This window comes from Rhamphochromis longiceps, linkage group LG16, assembly GCF_057381845.1.
Source record: "Rhamphochromis longiceps isolate RC_006_pf linkage group LG16, R_longiceps_female_GT1.1, whole genome shotgun sequence".
Classification (NCBI taxonomy): domain Eukaryota; kingdom Metazoa; phylum Chordata; class Actinopteri; order Cichliformes; family Cichlidae; genus Rhamphochromis; species Rhamphochromis longiceps.
In genome coordinates, this window is record NC_140572.1 from 20,252,177 (window position 1) to 20,278,543 (window position 26,367).

A 26,367-nucleotide genomic window follows, 5' to 3' on the forward strand; every position below is an offset into this window, starting at 1 on the left:
CAGCACTTCTGTGTAATTCTTTTTTTGTTTGCTAATTAATTTCTTGTTTGGTAGTTTTGTCATTTGTCAGTTTGGAAAATAAGTTATGTTAAAATTTGTTTTCCTTTATGGGTATGTAAAAACAAACCAAAAGATCTAAAAAGTAGTATTAAATTTGTAAGAACATTCCACAATACAGTCCTAGAGCATTGCATTTTTTTTTTTTAAATGAAGATGCAGCAGGGTTTTTTTTAAACAAAACTTAAACATGCTGTTATTTTGTTTTATTTTGTTTTATTAACTGAGGGTCAAAGTGTTAACATGCACAAATTCACTATCTAAAAAAGAACACTTTAGCTTTGCCCCAGAAAATGAGGAATTTCTGATAGTTTTCTTCAGACTTAAACAGGAAAATTGGATCAATTATTACACAAAAAAATAATCTTTTCTTCACACTCGGGTTACCAGTATACTTATATGAACAACTTATAATACCGATCATGCTTCAGCCTTCATTATGCTGCAACCTGTGTACATACATGTGCGTTAGAAATCTGAAGTTTACAGCAAGAATGACTTTTGTTTTTACTCTTTTTTGCTCTGTCTGTGCAGCCAGCAGGTGGTGTAAGTTCACATTCACCTTTCTATGTAGTTTGTAGACAATGCTTTTCAGGGTCATGTGAATCAGAGCATACTTTTCCAACAGCATCATCTGGTGGAAAATTGTGTGTTACTTCATGTGGATATGCCATTATGTGTGTCTCTGTACAAAATTAATGTAATCATTTATTTCTCTTTTAGCTTTTGGTAGTTATCTATAGATAAACATTTTGGACCACAGTGACATGAGAGTATCACATGTCACTGTGATACACATGTCATTTATACAGTTTGTATTTCATTCTATCAGTATTGTTTCCTCAGTAACTGGAGGACTTACTGGCCATTTACTTGCGCAAGATAAGATTAAGATTCATGTTTGTAAAGATTTGTTTTAAGTTTTATCTTATCTGCTACAGATGTAATGTTTACATGATTTAATTAATGTTTAATTAATGTTTTTACAATAAACTTTATGATAATATGCATTGTATAAAGGAACTGTATTGTATTGTGTGGCTTTTGTGTGGCATGGTTGAGATTTAGTGCCGTGAGGCTGCATGCCACAGAGGGAAATCTAGTTGCAGATTTTACCTTTACTCTGGTTTACACTGAGAGAATGCACCTCCTGATCTGAAGCAAAAGCCCTTTAGTCTTACTCACACATAATTCAGTGCTCAGTCAAATAATAGACACCTCAGAAACCTAATATTAATGATGAGAGGTGTAACAAATCTACAGATAGACAAGAAGCCAATAATACTTCGAGGTAGTGCCCATATGCCCTGGTAATAAAAGGTAATAAAAATATTCACATATTTTCTACGATTTTCCCTCATCATCTATAATATTGACATGTAATTTCCATCATAGTGGCTGTAACACATAAATATGCCCAAATTTGTCATGCCATGTTCAAATAATTCATATCAGCACATTTTTCCAAGAACAACATCTGATTATTTGGTTAATTAGGTGTGCCTTTATGATTTGACGTTACATAAAATATCATCTCTCTATTTTTTTTAAACTCCATAGCGTGCCCCAGAAGTACGTCACTATTATAAAATGTATGTATTGTTAAATGGCTGTACATACTCTTTTTATTTAGTCCAGCAACAACGCCATGTATACAACAATAACAATAAAGTGTGCTACATTGTTTGTTTTTGGTACAACTTTAAAGAAAGTTGAATTAAGCATTTTAATCTCTGTCGTGTTTTTTTCACACTCATTATGTTAAATATTAAATAAATAGTTTTAAACTTCTATCTTTGTTCCTCAGTAATGATTACTCTATATCTCTCTAGTCTATGTTCTAGCAGTGTGCTCTAAAGTGTTCCTACCCTCAAACAACCATGGCACATCTATAACAGCTAGTCCATCAATAAAATAATATCTATGTTTACCTTTGCCGCTTCCATGGACAGAGACAAACACACAGCAGCAAAATATTATCAGATAATTCAGTTTATCCTTTAGGCTCAACATGCTCACAGCCTGAAAGTTTTCAAATAGTTGACTGTAGGTACGTCAGGGGCTTTTTTTCACATGTGACAGGCTCACCACTTCCTGACATCCCACACGCATGCCACGACCATTCGGCACATTTTGTGTAATTCAGTATGCTGTTACTTAACAAAGTTTCCAGCAATGTTAAGGAGGAGTGGACTTTATGTAATCAAAGAAGTACTTTTCCAGTATCTCGCTGGTAGTTCGGTACTTCGACTCAAGTAGTTCCATTAACTTTTTGGCTTGGTGAGGTCGGCTGCCGTGCTGGATGCTCTCCTAAGTTAATTTGTAAATTTTTGTAGTAAATTGTAAATATTGTAAAACTTTTCTTCTGTCATTTAATGGTCGGGCATTGTACAGCTACAAGCATTTCACCCCCATGTCATACTGTGTATGGTTGTGTGTGTGTGACAAATAAAATTTGAATTTGAATTTGAATTTGTTTGGTTTATGACTGGAGATTTATCAGCGGGGCTTTAGGGGACTAGGAAATGTTTTGTCATTGCTTCTCAACTATAATTAAACCCCTATTTTTAAAACCCCCATCGTGATCCTTAGTGCTGGAAGCATTATCCACAGTTGTTTAGTTATTTTACAGAAGTTGTTTCATTCACCTTTATATGGACCCTGAGTTTCTAAAGGTGGCTATTGGACCTGCTTGAAATTGTACACTTAACTAAAGCTAGCTTTCCAGTGCAGAGTAGAGACTGTTAGGGCCCTGTGCAGAAATTCAACGGGGCCCCTCTAACCAGCGTTCTTCACCATTATCTCATAATTAATCTGGAACCAGTCAAACAACTGCTTGTCTGACTGGTATACTTGTATTAGGCGTCTCTCCTCCACAGTTAAGATTATATTAACTGTGAATTATATTTAATGTGAGAATAGCTCCTTTTTATATTCATGAAGTAGCTTTCATTGTTGTCCATAGCTTTGTTTAAACAGGAGTTAGAGGAGGAAGGCTGGGCCCCCTTAGGGAGGTCAGGTATCTTCTACTATTATGGTAAGCTTTAAGCATTGATTAAGAGTTTCAACGTTTTTCAGCCCACAGGGCACTCCACTTGCCTGCGGCCTGTTACGCCTCGTGGCAAGCAGCACTTCTGTGTAATTCTTTTTTTGTTTGCTAATTAATTTCTTGTTTGGTAGTTTTGTCATTTGTCAGTTTGGAAAATAAGTTATGTTAAAATTTGTTTTCCTTTATGGGTATGTAAAAACAAACCAAAAGATCTAAAAAGTAGTATTAAATTTGTAAGAACATTCCACAATACAGTCCTAGAGCATTGCATTTTTTTTTTTTAAATGAAGATGCAGCAGGGTTTTTTTTAAACAAAACTTAAACATGCTGTTATTTTGTTTTATTTTGTTTTATTAACTGAGGGTCAAAGTGTTAACATGCACAAATTCACTATCTAAAAAAGAACACTTTAGCTTTGCCCCAGAAAATGAGGAATTTCTGATAGTTTTCTTCAGACTTAAACAGGAAAATTGGATCAATTATTACACAAAAAAATAATCTTTTCTTCACACTCGGGTTACCAGTATACTTATATGAACAACTTATAATACCGATCATGCTTCAGCCTTCATTATGCTGCAACCTGTGTACATACATGTGCGTTAGAAATCTGAAGTTTACAGCAAGAATGACTTTTGTTTTTACTCTTTTTTGCTCTGTCTGTGCAGCCAGCAGGTGGTGTAAGTTCACATTCACCTTTCTATGTAGTTTGTAGACAATGCTTTTCAGGGTCATGTGAATCAGAGCATACTTTTCCAACAGCATCATCTGGTGGAAAATTGTGTGTTACTTCATGTGGATATGCCATTATGTGTGTCTCTGTACAAAATTAATATAATCATTTATTTCTCTTTTAGCTTTTGGTAGTTATCTATAGATAAACATTTTGGACCACAGTGACATGAGAGTATCACACAGCTTCCAGATATGTCAGTTGCACACCCATGATTAGTGATGTGACGTTCTGTATCGAGGCTTCGAGTAATGGAGGGGGCGTTTCCGCGATGCGCGTAACGAGGCGTGCTTCATTTATGGGAGGAGCTGAAAATGATGACGTCCGAAGCCTCGCTGACCGGCTGTACCACGTGACTGGTTCAGGAAGTGGTTTGAACTTCGCCGCGAGCTATGACAGCGATATAAACCCCTCAGACTTTATTCAAAATGTGGGTGTTTGATGGAGAGTTGCGGTTAGTGAGAGTTTGGAGACCGTTTGGAGGTTTATGAGAGTGAGGAGAGAAAGTCAGGAGAGAATGGAGCCAGCTAAGAAGAGGAGGATGTCCTCCCCTGTGTGGGAACATTTTGATCTTATTCCAGTTCATTTGCACTATAATGTGTAATGAATGTGTTATGTTGTTTGTGACTGTATTGTTTCAATTGTTAATAATAAAAATAAAAAAAAAAAGCTGCAGCCGGGTCTACCCGCATGTGCAGATGTTTTCTTCTTCTTCTGTTCGTTTAATGGCAGTGTACTCCCCAGTGTACGAGGATACCGCCACCTGCTGACCGAGCGAATAAACCCTATTATAAACTAAAAAAAAAAAAAAAATTTGATCTTATTCCTCCCAACAAGGTATGTTAATTTCTACAGAAGATGTATTTTCATAATACTGATGGTGCAATACAATTTATGTTAAGCTGTCTTTACTTTTGTACAAGGTGAAGTGTTTGCTATGTGCCAGGGAGCTGGGATATAACAACAACACCTCATCTAGGCACTGCTGTAATGTTACTAAATGATATAACAATATACAACTGCAATAAGTTACGTGTGTGATATTTATATTTGTGCTTTGTTTTTATTGTCTTTCCTCAGGAGAACAATCTCAAATAGATGAAGACCTGGTTAGCATAGTGATTGACTCCCAGCCATTTAGCATTGTGGAGGATAAAGGATTTAAAAGATTTGTTAAATCATTAAATCCTAGCTATGTTCTCCCCACTAAAAAGGCCATAAAAGCAGTGAAAATTTAGTTTTTACTGAATAAAATGTGAACAGGCAGGACTGAGGCCTCAGTCTGTAGCTGTCCATACCTCAACGTTAAAAAAGCACAACCACTGTCCATACCCCAACCACACCTCACCTCACAGTAAATGATCATTTCCATTTTAAGCATTTCCAAATAATCATTTTCCATACTGCCAGTATAAATATACACAGTATACTGCCATCACTACAATATACATGTTTTACACACTCCTTTTGTTGTTGACATTTACAGGCTGTGTGCAAAAGGCCACATTCTTCAAATTCATGCCAACTAATATTTTTACGTCCAGTAGATGTCCTACTAGAGCAAATGAAGCTTCAAGATGCTTTGCACTGGGGTGAACCAATTGGATGAAAAGCTTCAGTGCTTCTTGAAGCTTCATCTGCCCATCACTACCCATGATACAAATCTCATGTTCCACCACATCCTAAAGCTCCTCTACTGGGTTGAGATCTGCTGTGGAGGCCATTTGAGTACAGCAAACTCACTGTCATGGTCAAAAACTGGCTGCAGATCCTTTTTAGATTTGTAACATTTTCTTATCGTGTTCAAAATGGCCTTCAAAATGTCATCATAATGGGATGGACATGGTCAGCAACATAATTCAGGTAGGCTGTGATATTTAAAATATGCTACTAAAGGACCCAAAGTGTGCCATGAAAATATATCCTACACCATTCAACGGACAGAAGTAGTGTGAATCACTGATACAAAGTAGGATGGAGCCTTGCTTTTATTTTGTTTACACTGTATTCTGAATTTGCCATTTGAATCTTGCAGCAGAAGTTGAGACCGGGAAACATTTTCCAGTGTCCTAATGTGAACTGTAGATTCTGTTTTTTGTTCCGAGATGACAGGAGTGGCACCCAGTGTGCTCTTCTGTTGCTGTAGCCCATCTGCTTCAAGGTTCAATGTGTTGTGCATTCAGAGATGCTCTTCAGCATACACTGGTGCAAACAATTGGTTTTTTGAACTATTTGTTTTTTTACTATTATCATAAGAAGACTGAACATTCTCTTCTGACTTCTGGAATTAGCAAGACATTTTCAACCAGAGAACTGCTGCTCACTGGCTGTTTTCCCTTTTTCGGTTCATTCTCAGCAAACCCTGGAGATGAATATGGGGGAGGCAGACAGTTTTTAAAATGCTCAGGCCACGTTCAAAGTTGTTTAAATCACCATCTTCCTCAGTCTGATGTTAGTTTGAAATTCAACAGGGTGTCTTGACCTTGCCTATCTATGTAGTTGGCTAGCTATCAAGCTAGCTATCTCGCTAACAATAGCTAGCTAGCTTGTATTTTGTTAAATACACAAACGTTCATAAGGCTGGCATTGTGAAGTGTACCGTTGTTGCAAACTAAGAAGTTAATGTTCAAACCCATCAGTATGGATTCTGTCCGGCTACTCCTGCTTCATCCCAACCCCATACGGTAAAAAAATATATTTTAAAATACATTTTGAAATATATTTCAAAATATACAAAAAATGGCCAAAAAATATATGTGCTAAAATACATTTTAAAATATATTTATATATTTAAAATGTATTTTAGCACATATATTTTTTGGCCATTTTTTGTATATTTTGAAATATATTTCAAAATGTATTTTAAAATATATTTTGAAATATGTTTATGTATTTTGAAATGTATTTTAGCACATATATTTTTTGGCCATTTTTTGTATATTTTGAAATATATTAATAAAATATATTTCAAAATACAATTTAAATTTATTTAAAATCATTCAAAAAAATATAAATTTAACCCTTCATATATTTCTAAGAAAACACATTCACATGTAACATCTGAAAGAAATCTTTATTTGATGTTTAAAACATACATATAGCATATCAATCAAGCAAGGAATATTCATTTTATAAGTTTATTCTCATTACATACTTAAACATTCTAAAAGAAACACACACACATATACATATGTGTGTGTGTGTGTGTGTGTGTGTGTGTGTATATATATATATATATATACACACACACACACACACATATGTGTATGTATGTGTATATGTGCGTGTGATTGTATGAACATAAGTCAGCATACTTAAAATGTAATTTCTTTTCCTTTTCCAGCAGTCTCAGTTCCCCCAGCTTTCACGGCAATCCTCAAAGCCCTTCTGGACACGCTAGGAAACCCCTTCCTTACCGCCACTGTAACAAACAAAAGTCACAGTTCTATTACTTTTATCAGAGTTAAAATAAAAATGTGATTTATGTTAGCTGGCTTCATTTAGCAAACAGATATTTCTGTTTATATAGATACAGATATTAATACAGATATATTTTACGCATAATTTTACCTCTTTTTTTTCCTAGATGGGAAGTCTATCCAGTTCACATTACAGTAATGCTAACACCCCTTTTGGTCGTCTCTCCTTACCTTCCAGCATTCATAAATCTGTTGACCTTCTTTGTCTGAGACCAACCACTACAATGCATCATCACCTATTTGTATTGGTAACTTACTTTACAACCTATTTTAATGGTTGCAAAATAAGTTACTTGTGCTGTATGCAATTTTAGATACACAGAAAGTCTTCACTTACTATATATGGCTGTCATAGTGTCCTTATCAAGGGCAGTTCTTCACTCTGCGCCGATGTCCGTTTTGCTCTGTCCTCCTATAAAAAGCATGAACATTTGAGTGTTTGACTAGTTTTAGATTTCCAAAAATTTGATATTTGTACAACTAAACATTTGAACTACAATATATGCTATTGAGCGATACTTTTATGGGTAATTTTTGGTAAAGAAACTGGTGACAGAGTTGTAGGCTTTTTAAAGTACTATTAGCTAACCATTTGAACTGACTTTCAAAGCTGATTACCTTTTAAATTGCTGTGGATCAAAACCTCCAGTGGGAAGGCGGCCATTAGAAGAACACGCACCATTGAACCTGAAAATAACAAAAACAAACAAAAAACAGAACAATATATAAGAGGGTAATAAATCTCTTCTGAAGCAATATAGTTCATTTTGGGTGAAAAACAAAACATTCCTCTAAAATATATATACTGACATCAGCAATCAACATCATGATTGTAATTATTTCCTTTTTAGTACATCTACTGCTGTTTGCATGTGTCAAGCACTACGACTGTATCTATGCATATAAATTCACCATATATATCCAGCAAAAATGTTTTGTTATAGTCAAAAGGAAAACAAACAAAGGCATTCAATCAGAGGTGAGAAATTAATTGGGAATATGAATTATAGGTGAACTATTCTTTACCTACTAGCAATCAAGCTTCTTTAACCAAGAAGCTTGAAATATTTGAATGTAAAATAAAATAAATAAATAAATAATAATAAAAATAACATGATGTAATTAAAATGCACAACTTACATTAAGGAAATCTGCATTTGTATCCACAGGCTAAAAGTAAAACAGTAAATGTGTTAGTGATAGTACAGGTATTTGTAAAAAAAAAAAAAAAAAAAAAGAGGCAGTAACTGTGACGCTTCTAGTGGGATGCTAAATGCAGAGATTTATATTTACAGTATAATACTGCATGTACGGGTAGCTGTGTTGTGAACTGTAACTGAATATTAGAGAATCTCAGAGAAATTGAATGTATTTATTTTTTGAATTTATCAATCATAAAACCGTCTGTTTTGAAGGCCTGTTACGATAGCGACTTTTTGTTGGTCGGTATATTGCCCCATAAACAATTGCGACAAGTTATGTCATTGTCATTTTAAGACCATTTTATGTCTTTGAATGTATAATCATAATATAACACCATAATAATGCAAGATCTACACACTTTCAATTGACAAACCAACATCTAATTCTTAAAGTATTTAGATCTTAAAAACTTGAATAAATAGTAAATTTTCTAACAAATAGAAAACAATGTTATTTAATGTTATTGTTTTGTTATCATTATATTTTATTTTTGTAAATATAATGGCAGATAAATTACATCATCAACAATTATTGAGGTCATGTACATGTATTGTGTGTTAAGTCGATATATCGATTATTGTGATAGGCCTACTGTTTTGGTATCATAACGAGCTTGTCAAACATGCATGACCACTAAACAATGTCTAAGCAGTAGTATTGGTCTGAATGACAACAAACATAACTAGTGTTTTGGAAAATCTGTTAGAAAACAGTTATTTCAATAATTATGATTAGCATGTGACACAGACACTGCATAAAAAACTACAACAACAAATACTTACTTTAGGAGGATGGGGGAGGGCAGCATGAGGTTGAGACTTTGACATCTGTAAAAAACAAATTCATGTATTACAAACAAGTCACTTAAAAATACATCAATGTGGCAGACTGTTCCCTGTTCAGATGCAGTGTATAAGTACAATCAGGGCTGTCACAACAATGGGGTGGGGCCAAGTGGCTGCAACCCTAGGTACAATGTGCAGGTATATATAATTACATATATGTGAATAAAGCAAGAATCTGTTTAGGTTAGTCACTGTGCTGACTGATGCTTGCTAGGTTTATATGATTGCAAACTGCACAAAAACAACAACAGCAACAACATTAATGACAATGACAAACAAAATTACTTACATTTATGTAAATCTCACATTAGGAAGATCTGCATTCGATTTCATGGGCTGAAATAAATAGGCAGAAACATTACTGCTAAAAAAAATAAAAAACAAAAACTCTAAAAAGCCTAAAAATGACTTAAAAAGCAAGGAAATGTGGAACATTGTAATTAGCGAACATTAATAAAGCATAACTGTTCTTTGTTTCTAACCTTGGTAAGTACTCTGTAGCCAGAAGGAGAGGTAGGATTTCTGTGAAAGCCAAATTAAATGTGAATAGGCTTTGATAGTTATTGAGAAGGCAGAATAATAAGAAAAGGCAAAAGTACGTCACAATATAATTAATTAAGTTACATATTTTGATTACCAAATTATGGAAGCGTGGAGCTGCCACCCAGGCAAAAGAAAAATAGAGCTGTATCACGTTATGACGTGAAATGTTTATTGTTCTAACATTATGCTTTTCATGTTTGTATAATATAATATCACGTTATTATAATATACATAATTGTCACGTTCGCACAATATTGTACGGACGTGATAATTATGTACATTTTTCGTACAATGTTGTTCAAAAATGTTGTTCAAACATGATAGTATATTGTTAGAACGATAAACTTTTCACGTTATAACGTGATATACTTATATTTCTCTTTTGCCTGGGTGGCAGCTCTACGCTTCCGTTCCAAATACACGAGAATAAAGTAATATTATATGGGAAAAGGCACCTGCTAGCTTGATGATGGAGGCTTCTTAGACTGGCCACCCGCCTTGGCTTCTTGTCGCCACTCCACGAAATAAAGGTCCGTTTCCTCCATGCCGGCTAATTATTCATCCTCATTAAAATCTCGTATATGTTCAGTTGGCAGAATTGAGAATTTTACATCTTCCAACCACTTAATTAACGCGAACATAATCGGCTTGTTTCTTCCCGTCTCCTGTATCCGGCCGTTCCTCTCGCTGTCAGATTTCGCGCCTCAGAGACGTCGTTATTTTTCAAAAAAAAAAAAAAAAGAAGAAAGAAACAGCAACAACTACTAAAGAGAGTTTTTGCACGTTCATTGCACTTTTGTGGGAATGTTTAAATATTTAATTTTTATTAATTACTTTTCATTATATCTTTATTTTTTAAACCACCGTGGCAATGCGCATGCGCATACACTCCTGCACGCAAAGGGCTTTGGAGTTGACGTAATGTCGCAATGCATTGTGGGAGCGCAGCACCATCTTGGCAGGTCACGAATCAAAACAAGATTGCTACGAACCATTCTGAAACGTAGCTCAAAAGAAAATGACGGTATAGAGACAGATTCTGTCCAGATGCAAAGAGACGGTACTTGATTGTTGAAATGTGGACCCGTATGAAATATAGCCGTGGAGTAGAAACCCTGAAGACCAAACCGCTATTGACTTAGCATGATCTACTCTCATACCTTGTCTGTGGAGTCAGAGCATACACGGCGCACCAATTTCGCAATTATAAATCTCTGGAGGCGCACATCCAATTCACCAAGGACTGGGTACAAGATTTGGCTATTTTTAAGCCTCCACGTTGTGAGTACGCCGTCATTCAAGCAAAGGTAAGTCAGCTTGAGTACTGCGAGTAAAATGCGTTTGATTCCCCCCAACATTCAAATTAGTGCTAGCAAAAATTCATTCGTGAAGGGGAAATTACAGTGAGAACATGTAGAGGCTCTATTAGAGGGATAACATAGTGAGTTCAGTGCATTGATGTGACATTGTCCTGAAGGATTTAGTTATTCTTTATGGTTAAAGAAATTGCCCTAATTAATTCATATTTATTATAAATAATCCTAATTACACATCTTGCACACAAGAATTTCACTCACATGTGCTGTACCAATGTACCTGCACATGTGATGTGACAATAAAAAGTGATTTGATTTGTGATTTGATTTGATTTGCTTCCGTGTCCTGTGTCACTAAAAATACATTCATTACATTAGGTTCATTTGTTGCTGATAGGTTTCTAAAAAGAAACATGCAGATTTAGAATATAACATGCAGTGTTCTATAGATGGATACATAAAAACACTTTATTTGTTACATTTATGATAAATGGATTTGAAAGTAAATAAAACACATTTGTGTCGGACTTGGCTTATTAAAGTTCTTGTCTTTAAATGAACTTTGTCTGTGTGTGTTTTAGGTCCTGCACTCTTAAAGACTGAATTGCAGCATTGCAGCCACAGGTCATTGTGAGCATCACAGGGAAGGTTGAAGCCGCCCACTGCAGCTGTATGGCTGGAGTCGTGGAGACTTGCACCCACGTCACTGCTCTTCTGTTTAATGTAGAAGCAACAGTGAGGATCTGTGGCACAAGGACTGTTACAGATGAACCTGCATACTGGGTTTTGCTGGGTAATATGACCAAGATACAGCCAGAGGTTGGCCATAAGATAGACTTCTCCTCTTCAGCTGCCCCAAAAAAAGGTTCTTGATCAAAACATAAACAGACCATTCGTTGTGACAGGTAAAAGAAGCCATCCTCAAAAAAGAAAAGTTCCACCTGCTACTGTGGAGGAGTTGGATCAACTGATGGGACAATATTTTTCCAAGCATAGTTCTGTTCTGAATAACCCATAATGTTTTAATTTAGGGGGCCATGTAAATACTTTGCATTTACTGAATATGTACTTACTAAATACCACTGTTCAAAAGTTGAATAAAGAAACAAAGAAATGTTTGCCTATTTTTAATTAAAAGCACTTTGTCGAACATCACATCAGTTACAATGTAGAAAAAATGTTATGTATAGTTTACAAATGACAAAATGTTCACATAAAATCATGACAGCGTTTGTATAATATCACCCACTACTAGCATTCTGTAATTTACTGTCTCTTTTGAAAACTTATCACTACATAAACAGCACAAGACTTAAAAGTATTTAACAAGAGCATTTTTCCCTGGTTTTACTACCACACTGGGGCACATGTTCACCAAAACGCAGCAAACCTTTGCCATCTTATCCAGGAAGGTCACCTTTTTACCCTCACATGGAAGAAGTAATCTGATTGGCATGGTGGTATGTAGCATGTAGTTTGAAGCAGGGATTTCGTAGTGCCTCATGTGTAGTGTTGGAACCCAGTCAGGATTTGTTTCATTCATTTCATAGGCTGGTTTGTTGCAATAATGCCAAATAATTAGCAACTCTATAAATAGAAGGTAGTTCTGCATGTTTGTTCTAAGTTTGTGCTATTGAAAATAAAATTAACAGGCTATAAATAATAATATGAACTTATTTAGAACTTACCTGAATGAAAATACTGGAGCACACCAACAGATATCTGTGGCTGGTAGAGAACTGAATATCAGCTCGTCTCGCAGCTGCTATCCAGGCTAGACGCCTTCTTTTGGTAACATCCAACACATAAGCTCCCTCATGATGTTTCCAGGTGAGGAAACAATGAAAAGAGAGCCTGTTTTCAAGCTTATTCCTTTGTCGGTAGTGCAATCTAACATTACAACCGACCACACAGCAAGCATTTGTTTGGCCTGCTAATATGGCGCCTTGACCAAAAATCCTGGCTATGCCCCATCCCGTAAGATCACGCTCCAGAGCCCTATTAACGTACGGATCTAGAAAGAAGACGCTGCATTTTTAACTCTGAGGGAGATGGAGAATGAGCCTATCTCCAAAACAGTGGAGTGTGTTCCTTTAAATACTAAATTGTATATATTGTCAAAAACTAAAGTGTACATAGCAGTTGTTGTATCTTGTTTACTGTATCACTGACAGATAATTTCAAAGTCAATGAACGCTACATTATAGTGAGATATTGTGTAATGTGAAATACTGTAAGCAAATGAATAAACAACCTAATTCGTGATAGACCTTTGACTCTGTTTTGTTTGAATCCAACTGTTTTTTGCAGATGTGCATAAAACATGTTACTTTTAGTATTGTTATCATTATCATCATTATTGCACTAAATATATTTTAAATAAAGGATACTTTGATATACATTCTACTGTAAGGTTGGAAATGTATTTTCTTCACCCTAAAATATGTTTTGAAATGTATTTTGGTTTGAAAGAAATATATTTTCAATTTCAAAAATATATTTTTTTGGAGCATCACAAATACAAAATATATTTACCATATATTTGAAATATATTTTGGCCAAGAAAAATGTATTTTTTTACCGTATGGGACGACATGTTAGGTTCACTGTTTCTGCTAAATTGGTTTTAGGTGTGGATGTGAATGGTTGTCTGTCTCTCTCTGTGTCTGTTCAGGGAGAAACCACCTCACACCTGATGGAAACTAGTGTTCAGTGCGACCCATGGATAAGGTATATGACCCCTTTTAAGCAAACAGTATTGTGTAATTCAATAATAATTCTGAATACATTATCATACCATAAAAGATAAAGAATACTCACTATAGGATTTGTTCCTAAAAAGAACATATTGATGAGTCAGTATACCAGAGATTTTCTTAATATAAGCATGGTAAATGGCCTGTATTTGTACAGCGCTTTACTAGTCCCTAAGGACCCCAAAGCGCTTTACATATCTAGTCATCCACCCATTCACACACTGGTGATGGCAAGCTAAATTGTAGCCACAGCCACCCTGGGGCGCACTGACACTGGCACCACCAGGCCCTCTGGCCACCACCAGTAGGCAACTGGGTCTTGCTCAAGGACACAACAACCAAGACTGTCCAAGCCAGGACTCGAACCAGAAACCTTCGGATTATAAGGTGAACTCCCAACTCTTGAGCCACGAAGAAGGATTTCTTATCCTTGTTTACAATCTACGGAGGGGGGCTAGAGCCTGTTCCAGCTGTCACAGGGCAAAAGGGTACAGCCTGGACTGGTTGCCAATGTATTATAAGGCTGACACATAGAGCATTCACACTCAGATTCACAGTTAAAGTCAGTTTAGAATAATCAATTAATCTAAACCATAGGTGTCAAACTCTGGCCCGCGGGCCAGATTTGGCCCGCAGCCTAGTTACATTTGGCCCGCGAAGCCATACCAAATTACTATTAGAGCTGGCCTACTGGTATTATACAGCTAATATATATATTGTTTAGTATTAAGCTTTGTTGTTCCATATTCAGTTTTTTAGCTAAACTTGTTTGAGTCCATAAGAAAAGATTCATTCTTATATCTGGAGGAAGATTTTTTTTTCAATAAATATTAATGTTAGCCTGCGACTTTGTTCCATTTTGAATTTTGGCCCACTGTGTATTTGAGTTTGACACCCCTGATAAACCCATAAATATATCGTTAGCTTCATAGCATAATTGCCTAAGTCATTTGACTAAGTCAATGACTTAGGCACTTATGCTATGAAGCTAACGATATTTGAACTGTGGGAAAAAGCTGAAGCAGTGGATCCATGCAGGCACAGACAGAACATGCAAACATCATCCAGGCCCCAGACTGGATTCAAACCCAGGATCTTTTCAGTGTATAACAACAGTTCTAACTATCGTACTGTCACTAAATATATTTCGAGCAAAAGTAAAGTCAATCAAACACAAAATTTGCAATGTTTTTATTATATTTGAAAACATATCAGTAAAGATGATTATCTGGTGTGATTATCTGATCATTTATTTCATCATTAGAGAAAAGAAAATGATGTGATAAGTCTTCAGTTTGTCCACTCTGAGCTCATTCTTTGAGCCTTTCCTGTACAGAGTGTTACTAGGTGGTGCATATCCAGACATTTCTCTGAATGAATATGAAGGTGTGGTTCTTTTTCCTGCTGACAATAAATAGTTTGTGAACCAAACCTGGACTTTCCATGTAGCAAAGATCACTGACTTCCTGTTGTTGCACATCAAAAATATTTACACAGACATGCAAATGACACCATACACTGACAACAAAATACATTACAGTAACTACTCACTTCTGTGTTATCTCACGATGCAGATATTTCATGTTTGCTCAATGGCAAATATTTTAAACTACAGCAAATACAGTAGGTGACGATGATGATGACCTTTTATTTCTGACATAAAAAAACCCCCCAACAAACCAATATATCCACATACATACAAGTACATCCATATAGATATACACAATTTTATATGAATAGAGCGCTCAAAAAATTTAGTATTTTGTGTCAGCAAAGTGTTACAGCATTTCCGTATTAATATCAATGTGTCACATTATATTTTGTATGCTGTTTGTTAGTACTGACCGTTTTCCTCTACATCAGTACTGTTATTTTCCTATTGGTGTGATAGCACATTTGCTTCTCTCTCTCTCACTTGCTCTCTCTCTCTCTCTCTCCCTCATTCTCACTCTGCCTCTCTTTTCTACCACTTCCTCACTACTGTGGCCTATATGCAGTTTGATGCAAGGAAGCGATCAGCTCATATCTACTACAGCGTCAGGCCGAGGGGCCCTTCTCCAGCAACCGGGCACTCTGTGGGATCGTCATGGGAAACTGTGCTTCAGGGTAAGTCATCATACACGCTCATACATTCATTCACACATTCCTATAAGTGGGGACTTTCATATATTACAAAGTTATTCATCAGAATGTGATGTATTCTAAAACACTCCTTTAACTGCTGTAAATGCAGAAAATATATTTAAGGTATTTGTGAATTAACTACAGCGAAAATATTTATAAAAAAAAAAAAAAGTTTAAATGAAATGATTGTGCAGTTTTTTACAAGAAGTTTCTACATTTCCTCTAGCAAGGAAACCGTGGTTACGAGATAAAAATAGCCCTGGGTTCTGGTTGTCTTCTTACAAGAACTAAGTCAAATACAAAGAACATATTTTGCTGTTGCGTTACATATTCAATATATTACCGTCTAAAATGGCAAGTCTAGAAATATGCAAAGCGTGATGCCCTCGTTGGTTATTCACTGCCATATTCAGTTGGTTATAAACAGGTGTTGATTGTAGGTCTATGTAAAGTGTTTCCTGTTGCAGCACAAGCGCTTAATTGTTAAAGCTGTCAAGGAAACACTGCTGTTGGCTAAAGCCCACACCTGCTGCCACAGATAATATTTTATATGATTTATTGAGGTGAAAGACATATGACTCAATAAGCAGTATTATCCAAAGGCGTTATTCTTCTGTGGTCCTTGGTAGCTTATCGTTTCAATTTGCTTTATTTTCAGAAAGAAGAAAGAGAAAGGTAAAAGCTATTTTGTATTACTAATTTCTTATTGCTTTTGTGTTACTTTCCCCAGTATAAATGTGATAAATATCATAAACAAAAGAAAAAACTATTATAATTTTATGATTTTTCCATATTTCCTCTTTCAGGGGATTCTGAACCAGATGATAAGACCGCGAATGACAAGGTAGACATCCCCGCATTAATTTTGGTTCTATTTCTGTTGACCATAAATCTTCACCGTTATCAGCTCATGATTTTCATAAGACATGGGTGTGTTCCACTTTGGATTTACATACTTGGAGAAGATTAACATGAGGCTTCTGCCGTAAAACAAACTACACAGGAACCCGCGGCATGTAGACACATTTCAAAATATGCCAGCTGCAGAAACACAGTGTAAAAAGTAGAATAAATTATTTGATGGGCACAATACGGGTAGATGATCACCCATCTCACTCTCTCTCTTCCAGCAACCCAACGAAGATGTAACGTATGCTTCTATTAACCACGACAAAGCCAAAGGAGCAAGACATAACAGACCACCGACAAACCAGATCACCGACGACGACTGCGACTATGCTACAGTTAATATTCCTGCAGCACTTCAGCCTCAGTCTGAATCTGAGTGCTCATCTAAAGACGAATGTCCAGATGATTATGTACTTATGGGGTAAACAAACGGAAGTGGAAGCATTTGTTCGGTCAAGTGAGTTGCAGAAAATATCTGATGCCAGGTAAAGGCATGCAAGAACTTGTTTGCACTTGAATTGTCACTTTATTTTTTATATTCTTAGCTTAATCAAGAGCAGATCTTGATTATCAAAGAAACTGCCAAAATGAGAAGATTAACAGCCAACAGCAGCTGATTGCGGAAGTATGTACAGTAACCAGAAAGAAGTTTCTCTCCACAATTGAAGAAACGTTTTAACCAGAACATGGTGGTGGTGTTCCTTCCTCAAGAAGACTAACTCGCATTGCAGACGAACCTGCGAGAGATGACACGATTCTCGAGACATCGGGACTTTACTAAAAGATTTGAAAAATCAGAAGAAAGCCAACAAGCTTTCATCAATTCTGGACCTCTCTGAGAAGGGCAATGCATCCAAATCAGGAAATACAGAAGTTTGTGGCATGCAATTACTACTTACAAGTGAATCGATGAAGTCTTAAAGCCACCATGTGTGACATTTTAATGTGAATTTGAAAATGTTCGAAATAGAAGTTATATTTTGTTTTGTTTCTTTAGCTTTAGGTTAGGTTATGTGATTTATGTTTTGGCCCCAAGTTCCTAAAACATCACAGCACAAATTCAAAACTTGCTCCTCTTTAAAGAGAAGTTTCCCTGAAGAAACTCAGACTTTTTGACCTGTTTGACCTTTTTGAGACTGTTGCCACACCACAACTGAAAGTCTGAGAATGTCCACCACATTCTCAGACATACCTAACATTTTGTTTGCATAGGAAAGTCTAGAACTGGTATTTTGTGGTTTCATAGCGTGCATGTGCAACAATAATGGCAGAACTGTTTGGGGGTTTTTGAGAGACAAATTTGTTGATATGAATGCATCTGCTGTAAGGTGCTGCTCAGGAAGGTTTGATCATTATCTAGAGTCTGTTGCTGGTGGTTGGTGCTGAAACAATGCCAACTCTTTGCTCCACCATTAATCAGTTTCACAACGCCCCATATTGAGTTCCCTCAGAAAGCGTTTTCAAACTTAATACTGCCCAAACCTAAAATGCAATCCAAATGTGCAACCAAATACGAAAACAGTTTGTGTAATTTGATCTATTGCCACATTATAAAACGATAGTCCAGACCACACATAGTCAGAAGCATTTCACAGCATGTAAGAAGCACTCCACAGGCCCCAATATACTACAAACACACTGAAAGGTTGAGAAGTTGTTTGTTTGTTTTTTCTTTGAGAGATGGTTTTTTGTGCCTTTTAGTTTGAATCTGTCTAATCAACAGAATTATTTATACATTTAACTTCATGGCAGAGTACTGTTATTTACCCCATCTGTTCTTATTCTGCTGTATGAATAAACTGCATGTCTGAAAAACTGAAAGAAGAAGAAAAAAATCTTTTCAATTTAAAACGAAAACCAGTTTTGCTATTTGCTTCTGCTTTTAAGAGGAAATCATGTTAATGTGCTAAGTCACTGTAAGAGTTCAAATAGTCAGGCTGTGAAAATAGGGATATATTTGTGAGGCAAATTTTTAGTTCTCTCATTATAATGGAAATACAATTATAGTCACTGCAGCTCTTGCCTCTGATCTACCCTCTATCACTTACTAAAGCTACTGAAAAGAACAAGTGTGAAGCCACTGACATACATGTGTGTATATATATATTTATGTATATGGAGAGAGAGAGACTTTGACTTTTGGTTTAGATCATTGTTAATGAGTATAGTGTTGGTGATCATGTCAGAATTGATGAATGAATGCAGAAATGTGCCATCAGCTTTTCAACCGCCATGCAAAAGCATTTGGAATGAAGCTGAAGCTGGAACAGCTTCATTTTTCAGAATGACAATGATCCCAAACACACTGCCAATGGAAAACAGTCGTGGCTTGGCCTCGCCAGAGCCTGGACCTCAGCAATATTGATACAGTGTGGGATCATCTTGAAAGAGAACAGGCAGCCAACATCCAAATAAGGGCTTTCAATGTCCTTCAAGAAGTCCGGAGAACTATTCCCAAAGACCAAATAATGGCTTTCAAACTCGGAGGAATAGATTGACTTCTATCAGTGAAATTATTCAGACGCCTTGCATCATTTAATCCTGTAGCAACATAAATTCTATTATTCACCAGTAGAGGGCAGAATAGTTCCTTTTTCTAGTTTCTTTTCTCGGAACTGCAGTAGTCACTGTTACTGTACTGAGGTGAGTCTTTACACATTCACTATGAAAAAAGTGACAATTAGTATTGATTGTATTTTTAGTGCATGCCCTCAAACAATGAAAAAGTCACCTTGGCAGATATCACTGTTAAAATGTTGAGAACAACTGTTTTGACTCTTTTTGGTGTATCTTGCTGAATTGCTCTGATGCAGCGTTACTAATGTTGTTCCTAAGTCTGAAGAATGTAGCTAAAATGAAGTCAGCATTTATACATGCACTTTAATACAAAGAATCATATCATCTCACATTCATACATAACATAAATACTTCACATGGCATTGTCCACATTACCTTGAGACAGCTATGTGATTAAAATGCATGTTTTCGTTGCTTGGTGCTTTTACTGTAGCCACTCCAGCATGATTCTATGTAAGAAATGATCATCTATTTAACTGTTAATGTTTAAATAAGTGTATTTGTACATAATTGTAGCTAATATATTTCATCAGCATTATCAAAAGTCTGTAGTTCTGTAGTCTTACATGCTGCATGTGGCTCAAGAGCCTCCTCATTTCAGCAGTTCAGTTCAGTGCATTTTTTAGTTAATGTTCTCCTTGAGACCCACACAAAGTGGTGGGCAGACATCAGGTACATCCCCCGTTCCATTAGTTAAGTGTTTATTAGGATACATTTAAAGCGAGAAACTTTCCTCTTTCAGAGAAAATCTTTGATCCTTCCCTCTCTTTACTATTTCACCCTTTCTCAGTTTCACAGCCCTCAGTTTCTCACAAAGACTTGTTGCATTTAGGCTGTGATGCATGTGCACGCTCTTTTTTCTTTTTCTTTTGTCATTGTGAACATATCTGCAGATCAGTTATAGATAGAGTTCACACGTTGAACATAGCTAGCATAGGGCTCCACTTCCTCCACATCCTCTATCTACAAAAAAAAGAAAAAAAAAGAGAAGACAAAAGAGATAGAACAGAGGGAGGTGTCTTTAACAAAACATGACAAAGTGCAGTCAACAACCAGAACTATAAAATACAGGCAGTTTTACCTACCGGTGGGGATTTGGAGGAGGAGGTATCTGACTGTTGGTGTTGCCTGGCAAAAGTTACACAAACATGTTCAGTAACCTGGACACTCTCAGAACACAAGTTATTATTTTGATTCAATTTCTGTTAAATTAAACCTGTTACCTCAGCTTCATGACCAAAAAAAATAAGAGTCCCGCTAAAAATGCAATTATTATCCCAGCTATGAGTGCATACAGCCAGAGAGAATAAACTGTAGGGAGACAAATGAAATGTTTGTTAATACCTTAAATGCATATGGTTGTGTAACTTTTGTGCCTCCGTTTGTAGAAGCCTGACCTTTAACTTTTTGATATTCCAAAAATACAATCTTGTTCAGGTTCTGGTGACTGATGGTGCAGCTCAGGTTTTCTGGATCTATGCCTTCAGGAAGCTCCAAACGACTTTCTACTGTAAAAAGTCCATTTATCCCAGGCAGTTGTTGCACAGAAGAATTTCGTGCATGATTCCAGCTGATGTTGGCTGCAGGATTTCCATTTTCAGCTCTACATACTGCTACCATTGTGTTGTCTTTGTACTCTATCCAGGCTTTTATTTCAGGAGTCACTAAATCAAAACAGACAAAAAAAAGAAACAACGACAAAAACAAATCGTTTAAGCTTCCTATATTAGAAGTTTAACCACACCACAAAATAGGATTTGCATGGCATGGTGTGCTCTATTTTCATTTTTCTTTGTTTTTCATTTTCAGATCAAATATCTAAATGTGCTAAATGAAGAATGTTAACAATGAAGTCAGTGATCCATTGAGAGCAGAGTTGTCAAAAATGAGGCCCGGGAGCCAGAATTGGCCAATCGCTCCCATTGGATAATTGAATGAAAATAAGTGTATATTCATTCAAGGTTTAGATTTTTTCCAAGTGATAAGGGACCTCCCCTATTGTATTTCATACTACACCAACATAATTAAGTAACAGGTAAACAATAACAATTAAATTGGAGGAAAAGCCTGTTTTTCACGATCTATTATATAAATTTCAGATGTCTTTTATCTGCTGCAGCAGCATTTGAATGTTTCATGACATGCTGCTGAAACCGCACTTCTGTTTCTTAGATTAAATGTGCAGTTAAAATTCTTTACGCTCACAGAGAGAGGCATTTTCCTGATTCAGAGGACTTCAGATCAAAGTGCTGCATGTGGCCCGCGATGTTAAATGAGTTCCACATCCCAGCTCTAGAGGACAATGTGTTTGTGTCCAAAAAAGGCAAACTGAAGATCACTTTTTAAAAATGTGCCACCGAAAAGACTTTGCAGAGCAACATAAATGCATATCCATTTTACTCCTTTATGAGGTATAAGCTGAATGGTAGAAGGCTGATATTTCAACTATCTGTATTCTTATATATCAATAGAGGTACCAAGGTGTGTGACTAATGTTATAACAGAAGTCCTACCTGTGATATTCACGTGGATTTCACAATTGGTAGCTCCTCCTCTGTAAGCAAACTCACACGTGTAGATTCCCACATCATCTTCTGAGAACTTTGGGATGTGTAGATATGGCTGAGAATTGGATGTGTTTCGGAGTGACTTTCCATCATTGCAGGTGTCTGAGTTTCGACCATAACTGTCAAAGTTGATCTCACAACGGGTTTTGTTAATCAATTTAATTTTCCAGATAACATAAAATGTCTCATTCCACATCTTATCGGTGCATGTCAGATTAGCATCACTCCCATTACTGAAAAGTTCATTTCTGCGTTCTGGAAAAAAAAAGGAAGTGTGAATAATAGATTTGCTAGTATATACAAAAAAGGCAGACAAGCAAAGAAAAAATAGAAAGTATTTGTTTATGTTATGCATATGTTAAATATATTTACTTAAAGAATAAAGCTGCAGCACCAAACACAGATAGAAAATAAATCATAACATTGTTTATTTTTTTGTAATAATTTTTAAGATTTGTCTAATTAGCACTACAAAAAAATGTTTTATATATTACAAAAAAAAATTTTTTTAAAAAAAGGAAAATAAAAAAGGAAGAGGGGAAAAAGAACGAAAAGCGGTAATGAATCAGACAAAGACTAATAAATAGCACCTTTCTTATTCAACAAGTATTGAAGTGCTTTAAAGCACTTTTTCTTTCGCTTTAATACATTTTAAGTAAAGAAGGTTGTGCAATGGTTGAAACACAATAAGCAGTAGAAAAGGAATTAAACATAATGTACTGACATTTTCACATTTTGCTAGTCACACTTTCTCACTTCATATTTTACTCATAGTGAACAGAAGCAGTATAGAAACACGGGGAAAGACTGTTACCAGTGATAGGAGGAAAAGTGGTGTTCACAGGGGCCCTTTCAGTAGTTCCTGAGAGAGACGAAGGTGAATTAAGGAAAAAGTTAGTAGAATGTTTCAGTAATTAAAGTAGCAACAAAATATTCATTTTGAAGTGCTCAGTCAGCAGAGCAGCAGCGATGGTCGTCTGTTAGTTGAAGTTTAATCGGTTAAGATGTAACATGAATTGAATGGCCATGCAGGAGAGTTAAACAACAAAGAGCTGTGAGACAAACTGCACTTTTTTAAGCTTTTGAAAAAAACAAACAAACATGACAGTCACCGAATGTGGGGCGATAAAATGTCACAGTTAAAGTTCAGCTCCTTATAAAGCCGACAAAGGTTAATCACAATCTTCCACGTTACCCAGAAGCCAGAGACACAGTCGGTATTTCATATAAGTGAAACGGAAAATTCAAGGTGGATGTGTTCAGTGAGTTGTTTACATCTGACAGGTGTAAAACCAAGACCACGCAGAAAGTGAGTGAACAAAACCACAACTCTAAAACAGAGACCCCCTTACAATGCAGAAAGAGCTGCATCATAGTTTTACCCAGATGTGAAATCAAGATTTCCAGGGTAGTACCAGGCAGTTTGATCATTCAGAAAAGACGGGGCTGACTTCTGTTATGGAACACCTTTTCCCCCTGCCAGTTTCTGCTCTGGCCCACTGTCATGCATAGTCTTTCCACACACTGTCTACGCTGTGAATCAGAATACAACCATTTCACTGAAATCTCAGGAGGCCCACAACAACTTACAGTTTACAACTCACCCACTTCATAGAAATGAGCCACAAATCTAACACTAATTACCTCTGTTATTATGCATGCTACACATATTTGACACTAAAATACATTCGCAGAGTATAATGACACAAAAAAGGTAAAAAAAAAAAAACATTTTCAAGGTTTAAAAATGTCTCACTTGTGTCGTAAACCACATGAATCCGCATGGAGTTTGTCATTATGTATTACATTTGTGAAGGTTGCTCACTCTTAAGAAAATGTAAGTAGTGAAAGCTGAAAAACAAATGCAAGAAAAATGAGTTAACATGTCAAACCTGATTCCACGCTCTGTGTTTCAGACAAGAACAGGATCACGACATAAATCCACATAGTCTCTCTCATCGTTGCGTGTCTTCGAGTGCTCCTCTGTAAACTTGCTGCTCACACCGTAAAACCTCAAGTATGGCCTGACATAAACCGTCAGTGCTAGACTCTCTAAAGTAACATCAAACCAAGATGCATTTTCTTTCTCCTCCGTTATCTTGCCATTTCATTTCCTTACTATTCCCAACAAGCTCTGGATTTAAGTGAAGCATGTCCTCCAACAAAGACTTCAGACAAACCTGAAGTCTTTTGTGACACAGTAATATATACATCGTGTGACTAACAAATCCCTCCCTTCTTCTTTCTCATCCCCTCTCTCCAAACCGCTTTCCACTGAGACATCTTGCCTTTTTCTCCCACACAGGATGACGTTTGATAAGTCAAGACACCCATTTCCTCTCTTGCCAGACACATAGCTGTGCTCTCTAAAGTAGTATGTAGTAAAGCAGTGTGCGTGAACACACACATAAAAAATAGAGCAACGTTATGAAATTCTTTCAACGTTCGTCTCCACGTTTGTAATCACAGGTGATGATTCATCATGAGCTTACTGGTACTTTGTATGGTACACTCACATTTATCCTTTCTTGTGACATAAATGAAGCATTCTATGTATTTCTGCTTAGTTCAGCTTAGTTTAATCAGTATTTCGAAAGATTTGATGAGAGAAATGATTTCTGCTGAGTAGGACAAATGTTAGTCTTGCTGTGGTCTCATATTTGCTGGTGTAAGAACATTTTGCTGTATAAGACTCGTGCTATGCATGCTTGCCTACATGCAGCATTAATGTGGGTGCAGGTGTTATTACTGACTCCATCTCCAGTTTGCACATTGCACACATTAACTGAAAACAAATGGTGCAATCATTCTGCTTGTATTCGGTTAAGGTCTCCAAGCCGTATGCAGAGTTTGTGGTTCACAAATACATCTTGCAATGAGAAATCTTGATATTAGCTGTCCCATATAAGTTCAGATAGGGCAGATGAGCAACAATAGCTCGGCTTATCCTTCTCTTGTGGGTATTCTAAGTGTGACCAACTGTGAAAGCTGAAACAAAAGGCAAAAACGGTGAAAAAAATGTCCTAGTATAAACTCATACATCACATACCTTAACCAGCCAGAGTTTGATTCATCCTTTCCTAATTTCGTCTTGGGCTGGGACCTTGAAAAAAGAGGGGTATTTAAATGAATAACTGCCGTTCTCCTTTTTCTTGGATCTAATATTAGACCATGTTTATTTCATGTATAGACAGAAATTCAGCTGACTATGAGTTGGCACACATGGGACAAGGAACTAGTTCTTCCAAAAAATAGCAATTTCTTCATCTGTGAACTATTGTTGCTTCAGTCAGCAGTATTGCACACATATCCCAAAAAAGGAGCGAAAAAAACAACAAGAGCTTATGTTTTGGGCTTTAACAATAAGAAGCACAGACTGTGCATGTGTCTATGCATGCGTGCATACACTGCTTCCCTTTGATAAGTGACTTCCTGTTGATGTCAAAATCATGCTTTTTGGCTACCCAAAAATATAACTCGGAGGGTAAGAAAAAAAAACAGAAGTTGTCAGACAATTTTGGTCTGCTCCACGTAATTCTTTTTGTTTTGTTTTTTTTTTCTTCTTCAGTTATTTTTCTGAGTTTTCAGTTTAAGAAGTTTACGTCAGTATTAGCAAAATTGCCTGGAAAGTTTAGGGGTTCAGAAAAAAATAATTTTATATACAATGCCATGCTGTGTCATCCCTGAGAGCCTGAAGCCTTGTATCTACCCTAATAACGAAACCTTAGTGCAGTAACATGTGCCACTTGCTTGTTGTGAAGTCCCCCTGCCTTTAGTTTGGTCAGCTGAAAAGCTGCTGGTTGCTTTTATTACATTTTTCAGTTCAGTATGACACAAAGTAAAGAGATTTGAAACATTAAATTTAATAGAAGAGTACGGCATGCTGCTGATACCTCTGTGTTCACTGAATGGTCCAGTAAAATCCTGGGTGAAGGTCAGTGTGCCAGTGCCTCGTTCATATTTAAAAAGAAAGGCAACATGCTTCAAATTCCAGCATTTTTTAATTGTTTTTTTCTTCTTTTTACATGAAGTGAATCCTCTTGATCGCTGATACAGTACATGTGGTATCATAGAGCTTTTTCGATTTGCTGTGACTGTGTAGTCATACAGAGAATTTTCATCAGCATGGAAATAATTTTCTGGTCATCCGGTATATGTAGATGGGGATCAGATCACTCTTGTTTTTCATTTTCTTGTGTGCTACTACTT

At 36.3% G+C, this 26,367-nt stretch overlaps 2 protein-coding genes and 1 long non-coding RNA gene across 4 annotated transcripts; 1 reads left to right on the forward strand and 2 right to left on the reverse strand.

Moving 5' to 3' along the window:
• Window positions 1-7,238: 7,238 nt before the first annotated feature.
• On the reverse strand, window positions 7,239-10,499 carry LOC146650999 (uncharacterized). The gene is made up of 8 exons (XR_014907980.1): window positions 10,365-10,499; window positions 9,849-9,888; window positions 9,656-9,702; window positions 9,304-9,348; window positions 8,459-8,488; window positions 7,937-8,005; window positions 7,656-7,730; window positions 7,239-7,260 (listed from the first exon to the last, which is right to left on the reverse strand). It is a non-coding gene; the product is annotated as an uncharacterized LOC146650999 (long non-coding RNA).
• Window positions 10,500-15,971: 5,472 nt separating this feature from the next.
• Window positions 15,972-17,925, forward strand: LOC146651000 (uncharacterized). Its single transcript, XM_085385146.1, has 4 exons — window positions 15,972-16,087; window positions 16,764-16,780; window positions 16,912-16,949; window positions 17,236-17,925. The coding sequence occupies exons 1-4, from the start codon at window positions 16,068-16,070 to the stop codon at window positions 17,437-17,439; spliced, it is 279 nt and encodes a 92-aa protein (XP_085241272.1). The 5' UTR covers window positions 15,972-16,067; the 3' UTR covers window positions 17,440-17,925.
• LOC146651001 (cell surface glycoprotein CD200 receptor 1) lies at window positions 17,888-24,350 on the reverse strand. Of its 2 annotated transcripts, XM_085385144.1 has the most exons (7): window positions 24,051-24,350; window positions 22,973-23,020; window positions 22,105-22,413; window positions 20,989-21,255; window positions 20,815-20,902; window positions 20,677-20,719; window positions 17,888-20,554 (listed from the first exon to the last, which is right to left on the reverse strand). In XM_085385144.1, the coding sequence occupies exons 1-7, from the start codon at window positions 24,115-24,117 to the stop codon at window positions 20,486-20,488; spliced, it is 891 nt and encodes a 296-aa protein (XP_085241270.1). In that variant the 5' UTR covers window positions 24,118-24,350; the 3' UTR covers window positions 17,888-20,485. The 2 variants fall into 2 exon arrangements, with proteins under 2 accessions (XP_085241270.1, XP_085241271.1); XM_085385145.1 differs by lacking the exon at window positions 22,973-23,020.
• Window positions 24,351-26,367: the final 2,017 nt, after the last annotated feature.